Source organism: Berghia stephanieae, chromosome 5 (assembly GCF_034508935.2).
Source record: "Berghia stephanieae isolate SIO BIC M18660-M18661 chromosome 5, UCSD_Bste_1.3, whole genome shotgun sequence".
Classification (NCBI taxonomy): domain Eukaryota; kingdom Metazoa; phylum Mollusca; class Gastropoda; order Nudibranchia; family Aeolidiidae; genus Berghia; species Berghia stephanieae.
In genome coordinates, this window is record NC_088364.1 from 54,639,191 (window position 1) to 54,650,768 (window position 11,578).

An 11,578-nucleotide genomic window follows, 5' to 3' on the forward strand; every position below is an offset into this window, starting at 1 on the left:
TCTTGTATATTATACTTCAAATGACACCTTTTCTTAATTATTTCTAAACGCGTAAAAACAAATCTCTTCACATCGCAAAACTTTGCTATTAAAACTGTGATGGATATTGTTTCTAATTTTTTTCTCTATAACTTCTTTGGACTCTGCACTTGAACCAGATTCAACAAAAAACATCATAAGAAACACGAAACAGTAAGTTTTCTTAATTGTCAATAATTATTTAACTGTTTACGTATTTACCTTTCATGTTAATGTATTTCTTTTTCATTCTTAAAATCCAACCGTGGTGTAGTGGTTTAGCACTTCACTTAGTAGTCAGTAGGTAAAAAATTACCCCAACAGGAAATTTAGTATAATTAAAAAAAAAAAAGAAAAAGAAAAGAAAACACGCAAGCCACCAGGATATGATAGTAAATTGTCTATCAAAAGTGAGTAGTTTTCTTAGTGGGGGTGGGAGTCAACAGACTTTGGCATTTTTTGGAGTGTTTTGGCATTTTTTGAGTCTTCCCCTGGCATTTTGTTGAAAAATAATCTGGCAACCCTGAACCGGAAATTCATTTCAGTCTCTTTGATTGCAGTAACTATCACGTAAGTAAAGCATGAATGATTTTATCTATTTCAATCCGCAACATCATAAATATTTAGCTTACAAATAATTGTCAAATTTTTATTTATGAACAAGTTAAGGTTAGTTTTACACTTTACATCCATATTTTTCGATTGAATTATAAATTAACGTGAAACTTGACTCTTTCGAGAGAGCCACTCCTGCCTAGAAACCAACCCTATCATCAATCTCAATGTCTTGCATAAATGTCCAAATGAAATAAAAGCATATATTAATATTGCCACTTCTGTGTGCTGCTAACAAATGAACAAATGTGACTGCCGTGCTAAATCGAGAAAAAGGAGAGTATGCACTTTGAATCTAATCACTACTTGTAGTTGTAGTTGTAGGCTAATCACTAATCATTAAATAAAAAAAAACAAAACAAAAGAAAAACAAAAAACAAAAACATGGCTTGGGCTTGATAGTCTATTTATTTTTATAATTCGATAAAATAAGGGGTTTAGAGCCTTCCTCGACTGGCGAGCGAATTTTCTGATATTCGGACCTAAGCCTAAGCCTGGCCTGATTTACAGAATTAAATTACTTTCAGACTTGGGCCTGGGATATTTCTATTAATTTCTATCCTAATAATTCAAACTTTAAAAAAAATAAATTATTGATAAGAAGTGCATGCATGCAGTTGTCTGTAATGCAACAGTTAATTAGGCCTATGTGAAATTTGTGTTATTTAAATTTTAACCAATGGCTAATCGGCACCTGTCTATAGGCTGGAATCAGACATCTATTTTTAAGTAAAATATATTTATAATATAATGGCCAGTGCTGGCGCTATCAGTATCAGTATGATACTGAATAGCGCAGTAGGTAGGGTACCTGATCTCTCCCAAATTAGTCTTACATGTGGTAAATGTCCCTATGCCTATGTAAATAGACAAACCCAAATTGACTTCATTATTGCTTTCACCTGTTTTCAGCAATGGCGGACGCTGCAGCACCAGCCGGTGATTCCAGAGGTGGGTTTCGTGGTGGCTTCGGGGACCGTGGCAGGGGTCGTGGACGTGGAGGTAGAGGTGGCCGTGGACGCGGAAGAGGAAGAGGACGTGGTTCAAAGGATGAAAAAGTATGGGTACCTGTCACCAAGCTTGGTCGTTTGGTCTTAGATGGAAAGATCAAATCCTTGGAAGAAATCTACCTGTTTTCCCTGCCCGTCAAAGTAAGTTAAAATAATTTTAAAAAGAGATCTCAACTGATCTATGTGAAATTATGGCAACATTACTTTGGAGGGGGGAGGGGTGAGAATTATTTCGTGTAATGTAGGTAGTTGCATGAAAATTTGAGATTGCAGCAATTGTTTTCAAAATAGTCTCATGCTATTCTGCAAGAAATACACTTTTCAATGGTACCAAAATTATGACAATGTGACAATTAGAACCAAAGTTACGGGATTATTAGTCCGCAAAAGTGGACCAAAATACTTAATATAATTTAAGAGGAAAAAAGAAACTAAAACTGTGACCAGAGAGCAACCGAAAAGCGGGGGAAATGGAAAATCACGGTTATTTGGGTTGGAATACATATAAAACCATATATCAAAATGATCGCAAAGGAAAGACGAAGCAATTTTTTTAAAAATTAAATGATTATTATGCAATATTATGCAACGTCATGCAATTACATAACCCTAGAAAATGAAAAAAAAAGGCGCAAGGAACGGATAATAACTTTAAAAACAGATTTGAGGGTGGTCTTCTTCCAGAGCATGCTTACAATACTATGGCTATGATTAATTTTGAACACAAAAATTGTTAAAACAAGAGGAAAGGAGCGTAAATGTATGAATTTAGACACTAAAGTTGTGTCCTTGGGGAAGGCACTTAATATTTGGCATTGGCAAATGAGCAACAGACGAAAGATGACTGGTATTCGGAGAGAAGAAAAAAAACAAAAAAACAATGAACAGGGCTAGAAATAAAGTTGAACAAGTGTCAGTAAATGCAACTTGCAAATGTACTGCCCAATGTTTTTGCATCCTTGGACAAGACATTTGGGCACCAACAGTACTCGGGAGAAACAAGCTTGCCGCTTTATATATGCAAACATGGTCAGTGATAAAAATGCAAAATTAAAAACAAGAACTACATAAGAGTGGTAGAGAAAACTTAACCCGAAAATGCAAAATTGAATATTACATAACATATTACATAATAACAAACAATAAGCCGATAAATACCGACACTTTGCAAACTTTCTGCAACATAGGCATGTCATATATCAAACTGAACATCTCGAAGAGCTGTATCATATGACTAACTATTAAACTACATTAAAATTGAAATGAACTTTAGAAAATTTGATAATTGCTTTGCATTCAACATCACTAAGAGAACAGATAATTAAAGGGTACTCACGTACTGACTCGCTTAAATCCATGAGATGGCTGAGATGTGGCAAAAGACAGAAGACAACAAAATCTAGGCACTATGGGTTGTTGGCTGCATGGAATGTAGACACAGGCAATATCCAGGTAATGATACTGAATAAATACATCGAAGTCCAAGCAATGATACAGAAGTAGTTGGGGGAGACTGACGATCAAATTCATGTTGTTACTTCAATTTCACATTTAAAAATACAAGATAGATAATTGGAGCTGGAGGCGGCAGATGATCAAATTCATGTTGTTATTTCAATTTCATATTAAAAAATACAAGGCAGATTATTGGAGCTGGAGGAGGCAGACGACGGGAGTTGGAGGTGGCAGACAATCAAATTCATGTTGTTATTTCAATCTCATATTTAAAAATACAAGACAGACGACTGGATTTAGAGGCGGCAGACGACTGGAGTTGGAGGTGGCAGACAATCAAATTCATGTTGTTATTTCAATCTCATATTTCAAAATACAAGACAGACGACTGGAGTTCGAGGCGGCAGACGACTGGAGTTCGAGGTGGCAGACAATCAAATTCATGTTGTTATTTCAATTTCATATTTAAAAATACAAGGCAGAATATTGGAGCTGGAGGAGGCAGACAAATTCATGTTGTTATTTCAATCTCATATTTAAAAATACAAGACAGACAACTGGAGTTAGAGGCGGCAGACGACTGGAGTTGGAGGTGGCAGACAATCAAATTCATGTTATTTCAATTTCATATTTAAAAATACAAGGCAGATTATTGGAGCTGGAGGAGGCAGATGACGGGAGTTGGAGGTGGCAGACAATCAAATTCATGTTGTTATTACAATTTCATATATTCAAAAATACAAAGCAGATTATAGGAGCTGGAGGTGGCAGACAATCAAATTCATGTTGTTATTTCAATCTCATATTTAGAAATACAAGACAGACGACTGGAGTTCGAGACGGCAGACTGGAGTTGGAGGTGACAGACAATCAAATTCATGTTATTTCAATCTCATATTTAAAAATACAAGACAGATCGGACTGGAGTTCGAGGCAGGCAGGGCGACCGGAGTTGGAGGTGGCAGACAATCAAATTCATGTTGTTATTTCAATTTCATATTTAAAAATACAAGGCAGATTATTGGAGCTGGAGGAGGCAGACGACTGGAGTTGGAGGTGGCAGACAATCAAATTCATGTTGTTATTTCAATCTCATATTTAAAAATACAAGACAGACGACTGGAGTTCGAGGCGGCAGACGACGGGAGTTGGAGGTGGCAGACAATCAAATTCATATTGTTATTTCAATTTCATATTTAAAAATACAAGGCAGGAAATGAAACATGAAAATGTGGTGTCATAATGAACGTCTGACTCTGAAAACAAAAAAAGTACTTCGATTATGATTAAATCAACAAAATTAAAAGTTATATAATAATTTTTGTTGTGGTAAAGAGTAAAGTAATGAATGAAATATACTTTCACTTGAATTGACTCTATTATGCTATTCTGTATTATTTGTATTGAAATTAACCACATTAAATTAAACCAACACACTTAACCTGCAGAACAAACAAAATAAAAGATAAAAAATAATATCAGTGGAACATAATTTTTAGTTGTCCGGTATCATCCCAGTTAAAAAGTCATTTCAGTTTCAACATTCATTCATAAAATAAAACTAAAATTATGGATGGGACTATTTTCAGTCTTTTTACAGCAATTATTCAGCTTGAAATTATTTATACAAGTCACAAAAGCAAAAGCAGTCGATAGTTTACAGACTACACTGTACACAGGAGACTCGGGGATACATCGAGAGGCAATCCTGGTTGGCCGTCGCCAACTTCATGAACACGCATCGTATTTAAAGTCACTAAAAGACGCTTTTGCCAGCATCAATCACCACCAAAATTCACACAAATAGAGAAAAATGGTTGGCGAATAATATAACATTAATTAAAAATAGGTAATATAATGAAAAATGTATTTAAAATGAAGTTAAAACTTACCAAATTTACAAACAGCTGGCATCTGAACAAAGAATGAACGGATTAAAAATCTGAAAACGCCGCCTGATGCGCTGGCTTCTCCTCTTTAAAATGAGACAGGAAGTGACGAAATTAGTGCACAGGAAGCGATTCCACGGCAATGGAAGTAAAACTATGTTCACCGGTTAACACAATTTTCACTCCAGAGCCGTAACATCGATATCGGGGCTCGATCAGCGGCTCAGCCACGGGCGATGCGACTACCTATGTAATGCAATGTTCAGTTTTCCCATAGGGAAACTTGAGAAAAAAAAACTCGGCATTCCAACAATTTTAATTTGGCTATCCAGAGCATCACCACCACCACACAACAGTATAATCACCACCACAAAATGCCCATAAAAAAGTTGGAAAGTATGTATTCAGAATAAAATTAAAAGTAAATAATAGTACTGAAAATATTATGGACTACATTTTAAATAATACAGAACTAAATTTAAAATATCGATATGAATATCGATATCGTCGGACAGCAATGATGAGAAGATAATGTAAACATGGCATTTCGGCGCAGAGTTAAAAAGTGTCTGGGCATAGATATAGAGCCCTGAAATTTGGCATGAATAAAGTTTAGATGTTATTCTAAAAACAAGCGTTTTTATTTTTAAAACACACTCGGTAAATAAAAAAATAAATGTATTTGAAAATTGCCAAATTTTAACTTCATATAACTTCTGTAATTTTTAATGGATTTTCCTTAATTGGCACCATTTAAAAGGAAATTGAAAGACGAAAATCATACCAAAATATCTGCGATATTCCTCTTTATAACAAAAGTTATGCATCTTTAATTGAACCCCCCAAAACGCGAACGGCAATTTCCAGTCACAACTGTCCTATGGGCGAGTTGGGTCACAATTTGACTGCCACTGCTGCTGTTCATGTGTGTGTGTGCGTGTGCATGCTGAACTGAGGGGGAATCGCAAAGCATGTTTACCAGTTGGTATAAAGACGTTGGCTTTTATTTGAAACAGTTTCCAGAAGTTCAGTCAATACAAAATTTAGTTGTGGAGAAACTTAACCAAATATATGGTGTTTGGACTTGACCCCCACTTGATGATATCCGTGAACAACCATTTTCAACTGGATCAAAATCTGTCAACTTATTTTATTTTGATACATTTCACAAGGGTTACTGTTACTGTAAGCACTTAAATGAAAATTCAGTTTTCAAATGACAGTATAAAATCTGGTTTACTATGATGCAGTATAACATCCCATTAATAAAACCTTTTGAATTTTGTCTCTAGGTTATATTGAAGCAGAGTTATTCAAGTTTTTATACCTTAAAAACACCCAAAAATTTACTATAGGAATCAGCCTGAAACTGGGCACCAGTGGGAACTCTTGATTAAGGGGAGTAATCATTATAATGTAACTTTTATCAGGACCACCCACATTTACCTCCCTCATAATCTTCCTCATATCCTTTGTAAAAACACAGAAAACTCGAAAACACAAATCTTGAACAAATAGGCCTGGTTCAGACTTGTTCGAGATTTCTGTGCTCAAGTGTATGAAGTGTATGTGCTCCAGTGATAAGTATTGTGTAACCTTTTTATTATAAAAACAATTTCATGCCTCTTACATGATTAAATACCTGTATTATTTTAATCTTTTTAAAGGAGAGTGAAATTATTGACTTCTTCATTCCTCCCGGGACTTTGAAAGACGACGTTTTGAAAATCATGCCAGTACAGAAACAAACTCGTGCTGGACAGAGAACTCGATTCAAGGTAAGTTCCACATTTGCTGAACTTCTGCTGCTGTATAACGTGCATGAAAATTCCACACATATTAATGCTAGGCTTTTGGAGTGAGGTTTCCTCTTTATGCACATCTTATGCCTGCTTGCAAGTAGTACTTAGGTGAATGGAAACATCCAATAGGCATTCCAGCAATAAGCTTATAATGGGCTAGTAGTTACGGTTCAGTCTTTAGGGTTTTAGAATGGCAGGTCTCAGACAATAATACATTAAAAATTACACGATTTATGTCTCGCAATCTTCTGGAACCCTTTTGATTGGTATTTTTTTTACATTTGAATAAGTGCCAATTGATTAGTATCTCTTATGATGTGGATATAATAGTTAATAAGTTAGCTTTTGATATTTGAAAACATCGGGCATATTTAATGGTTTTAGATTGTCATCAAATTGTTTTTTTTATGAATGAAGGGAATTATTTGGGTGTATACAGACCTGCTACTTATACAGAGTTTTTTGCTGAACAAATTCAGATTTTTTGTCGTCAGAATTGTAATCCTTACCAATATTTTAAAGTAAAACCTGGAAAAGCTATTTTACTCAGCACGCGATATTACCAAATTTAACTGAAGTATATTAATCTTACGGCACTTTGCAACAATTGTTACAATTCTTTTTTGATAATTATGGACACAATTTAGGTCTCCATAAATTCTGGAAATGCTATTAATTAATAATTAATATAGCAATATTGATATTGTAGAGTATTCCTGAGCTAAGCTTCTCCCATGTTTTTTTTGGTTATGTTTGTTACCCTAAATATTTTAAGAAAGTGTCCTGGAGAGTAATGCTGTAAGTTGGGCTGCATTGATTCTTGTGAATCAATGATAGATAGCTATATTGTGATTTTCAAGAATTAGAAATCAATAATATTAGTCTGTTTTCGGTATTTTATGTTATTGTATTTTAATTTTAAAAAAAAAAAATGGAAATCATGGAATATCCTATAATTGCATAAATACTGATTTAGTGAATTAACTGCAAGATGCAAGACAAATACATTACTCTAACAGTTAACTGAATTTTGTCCAAGACAGATTTACTCGAAATGCAAAAAGAATGATGTTCTGCAAGGACTGTCAGCATTAAATCATTTGAAATTGATTTTTTTTCTTTGACAGGCTTTTGTGGCTGTAGGAGATCACAATGGACACGTTGGTCTAGGTGTGAAATGCTCCAAAGAAGTAGCCACTGCCATCAGAGGTGCTATTATCCTGGCCAAGATCTCTGTCATACCAGTTAGAAGGGGATACTGGGGAAATAAAATTGGAAAGCCTCACACTGTACCTGCCAAGGTATGGATTTCTATTGATTGAGTTTAATTTGTCTAAGCCCTACCTCTTTTATGCTAATTCAATTAAATTGTTATACAAGGCTGAGATAAACCATCTCTTTGTGATGTTCTTTACAGACAATGATTGTACAGGTTTTTGATCCACTGGTGTGGTGGCACATAGTGCTTTGCCATATATTTTAACTTTTCTTTTGCTCAATATATTTTTTTCCCCCTGATATTTTTATCCTTAAAATGCTTATGAGGTTTGGAAGTGATGATAGGCATGCCTAATCACATAAAAAAAACCATAAACTTAATTTATGTTCTAAAGTGATTTTACCCTTGTTAACTGCAATAATTAAGAAAATGGAGTATAGTGAGGCTGCATCTGTCACTGAAACTATTCTCTACCATATAGTGCACCTAGAAAAATTGATACATTTCCCTAATTTTCCAGATGTTTCTTCGATTGTTGACTATATCCTTTTTTTTATATTTGTTTTATGTTTTCAAACATTTATATTTATAACAGTTCCTTGAGCAAAGTGCAAGTTTCACTCTTTTTCACCCAACCATATTCACAAGCTTTAAATTTCAATGAATTTTGTTTTTGGTTTCATCTTGAATGGATTTATAATACTGTTAGATCTTTCTTCTTCTTGTTCTCCTTTTTCTCTTATCGTCTTCATTAATGCCATTGTCATTTTCAGGTAAATGGAAAGTGTGGAAGCGTTCTTGTACGTTTAATTCCTGCACCTAGGGGAACTGGTATTGTTAGTGCTCCTGTCCCTAAAAAACTACTCCACATGGCTGGAGTAGATGATTGCTACACATGTGCCCGTGGTTGCACCGCGACTCTTGGAAACTTTGGTAAGTTTTAACAATTTTTTTTGTTTTCTCTTTGCTCATGCATGTTTATTTTTCCCCAACCATATTTTGACATTTTCGGTTGTTTTTTTTTTGTTTTTTTTACATCATTGTCCGAGAATTTTCCCATTTCCTGAAAGTTAATGATGTACGTTCATTTTGCTATATGCTATCAATTTTCACTTGATTTTAACTTGTGTTAGATATCACATGAGCATATTCATAGCTGCCAACCCTCTCAAAGACTGAGTCACCAGAAATTATCAGCAATCCCGTGCACTCCCTCAGACTGTTATATTCTCACGGAAATTTAAAAAAAATATTTTTTGGGGTGAAAATTCTCATTTTATGCGGGTTATTTACTTCACATTTCTACCACCACCACATCATTTTTAAAGTTAAGTACAGTATAGCAACTACAAATTTGATATCCTAAAAATTAGGAATTTTAAAATTTTCAAGCAGGCAGGTCTGATATACATCATTTTTAGATGCATTCATCTTGTCAATGTATTAGTTGTGAATTTACCTCTTATTTAGAGGTTCTTTTCTCTGCTATTGGTACTACAGCTATCACCACTACAACTAAGAGTCAATTATATTGCACCAAATGAAATTAATCTTGTCAGTGGCGTCTTTATATTATTGTGAAATTTGGGGTCATATCTCCTTTCAAGTGATATACTAGGTTGGCAGCTATGCATATTTTCTCTGTCAGATGCCTATAGTATTTATTATCAGAGTTAATAGGGAGGAAAATGTATCACTAACTTTGCCAAATCCGAAATTTTGACAATTTAAAATAGGGATCTTGGATGTGAGAAATATTTGCTTTTGTCGATACAGTAGAACTCGGAAATAGCGAGTTCGACGGGTCCACTCCTGATTACTCGCTATTTCCGAGTTCTCGCTATTCCCGAGTTGCCAGGAAAGGTCACTCGGCCGTACAAAAATATGGAAAGACAATGTGTGTGTGTGTTTGTGCGTGTGTGCCGCACGTGCGTGCAAATGACTGTGTGTGGATAAAGTGGAGTGAGGGCGGGGTTGAACACGGCCTTCGTTAACTACGTAATGATGGCCACAGGTTGAAGTTGATCCGCCCCTTCCATTTCCATCAAGATTTCGTGTATGTGTGTGTGCGAGTGTTTGTATGCACTAGGCATGTTTGATGAGGTAAGCAAGCGCATCACTCAATCTACTGAAATGATGGTTCCACGCTCCCCTCTCTCGCTGATCGAATGCGACTCGCTGACCGATGCTGCGGTGAGGCATGTTGACATGTTGGCTGCCAGTGCTTACCTCGCGCGTCGCGTGTCACCACATTGGGTGAATAATTGGCCCCCACACGCACACAAACACACACACCCAACCCTCACCCAAATTTGTTTTGCCTACTATGTACTCTATAGACTAGGGTACTATGTATTACTCGTAACGAAAAATAAGAAAAGAAGCTAGGCTAAAAATATTTAAATCGCCCTTGTCTGGTGTTTTGCTTTACTTCGTTCAAAGTCCTAGGCTGGGGCAGGAAATGCTCGTTATTTCCGAGTTGACCTCTTTTTCATACTCGCTACTTGCATGCTAATTTTATTGACTCAAATAAGAGAAAAAAACGGGGATTTAGATTTTACTCGCTATTTCCGAGTTCTCGCTATTTCCGTGTACGTTACTTTCATGTTCTACTGTATACCTTATCTTCTTGCTGTTTACGAATCTGAATAAGATCCAATGTTTGTTTTACCAGATGATCCAAATTCTATATTGGTCTGCGTGCAATTTTCATGGTATTGTTAATTTGAGATGGAATGACAGGGAGAATAAAAAAATATTGCATATTAATTCATCAAATTAATTACCTTTTTTATTTCTTTTTATTTTCTTAGCCAAGGCCACTTATGCTGCCATCTCAAAGACTTACTCATTCCTGACACCCGACATGTGGAAGGAAACTGAGTTCCAGAAGTCACCTTACCAAGAGTTCACAGACTACTTGATGAAAAACCACACACCACGCTCCAATGTTCAACGTCCGGAACAAAAATCCTATTAAGTGATTCAGTTTAAGAGAAGTGCAGCTATTTTGCTGCATGAACCTTTTTTATAAATGTTGTTGCTTAACAGTGGTTAATAAATGGTGTCTTCGTGAAAACTGGATTCTTTTTTTCTTATTTGATACTCCCTTTTAAAAAAAAATGTTGCATTTGTTTGCTGGGGAAATGGAGTGGGTCATTTCTATTTGTCTATATATGTCCACTTTATGTGCAACTACTGGGTGGGGTTCTCGACCTCCCAAAGTGGGCAGGGAGGTACTTGTCTTCTATCCCCCTGTATCTTTTTCAATTTGCTTTCTGTCTTCTTGAAATGGGGTTATTTGGTTTTGTCCTGACCCTGGTTGTTCTTGGCTGGGAACAATTGAATGTATAGTTATTGTTTTGGGAGATATTATTTTCTTTGTAAATCATCTCTCTGTTATGCAATTGTATTATATTTTGTTTTACATATTTGTAAACATTTGAGCGGGGACCTGTGCTTGTGTCTGGATGAGACATTTAGTGCTACGCGCGTTCATCATCGAACTAAACTGAGAAAGTCTTGACCTTTCCATCCCCACGAGAGAGGGAGGGGAGTAGAGCAAGTTCT

The 11,578-nt window shown here is 35.6% G+C and overlaps 1 protein-coding gene across 2 annotated transcripts; it reads left to right on the forward strand.

The window, feature by feature from the left end:
- Positions 1-544: 544 nt before the first annotated feature.
- On the forward strand, positions 545-11,087 carry LOC144973222 (small ribosomal subunit protein uS5). 2 transcript variants are annotated; one of them, XM_078915391.1, is made up of 6 exons: positions 545-588; positions 1,546-1,784; positions 6,655-6,765; positions 7,917-8,090; positions 8,782-8,941; positions 10,822-11,087. In XM_078915391.1, the coding sequence occupies exons 2-6, from the start codon at positions 1,548-1,550 to the stop codon at positions 10,986-10,988; spliced, it is 849 nt and encodes a 282-aa protein (XP_078771517.1). In that variant the 5' UTR covers positions 545-588; positions 1,546-1,547; the 3' UTR covers positions 10,989-11,087. The 2 variants fall into 2 exon arrangements, with proteins under 2 accessions (XP_078771517.1, XP_078771518.1); XM_078915392.1 differs by having other exon boundaries at positions 586-687.
- The last annotated feature ends 491 nt before the right edge of the window (positions 11,088-11,578 follow it).

What these genes read in the sequence shown, in the direction of transcription:
- LOC144973222 (XM_078915391.1), top strand. Translation starts at nt 1,548, where the DNA reads ATGGCGGACGCTGCAGCACCAGCCGGTGATTCCAGAGGTGGGTTTCGT. An exon ending in TGTTTTCCCTGCCCGTCAAA is followed by an intron (nt 1,785 to 6,654) that starts GTAAGTTAAAAT and finishes ATCTTTTTAAAG; the next exon opens with GAGAGTGAAATTATTGACTT. An exon ending in CGCGACTCTTGGAAACTTTG is followed by an intron (nt 8,942 to 10,821) that starts GTAAGTTTTAAC and finishes TTATTTTCTTAG; the next exon opens with CCAAGGCCACTTATGCTGCC.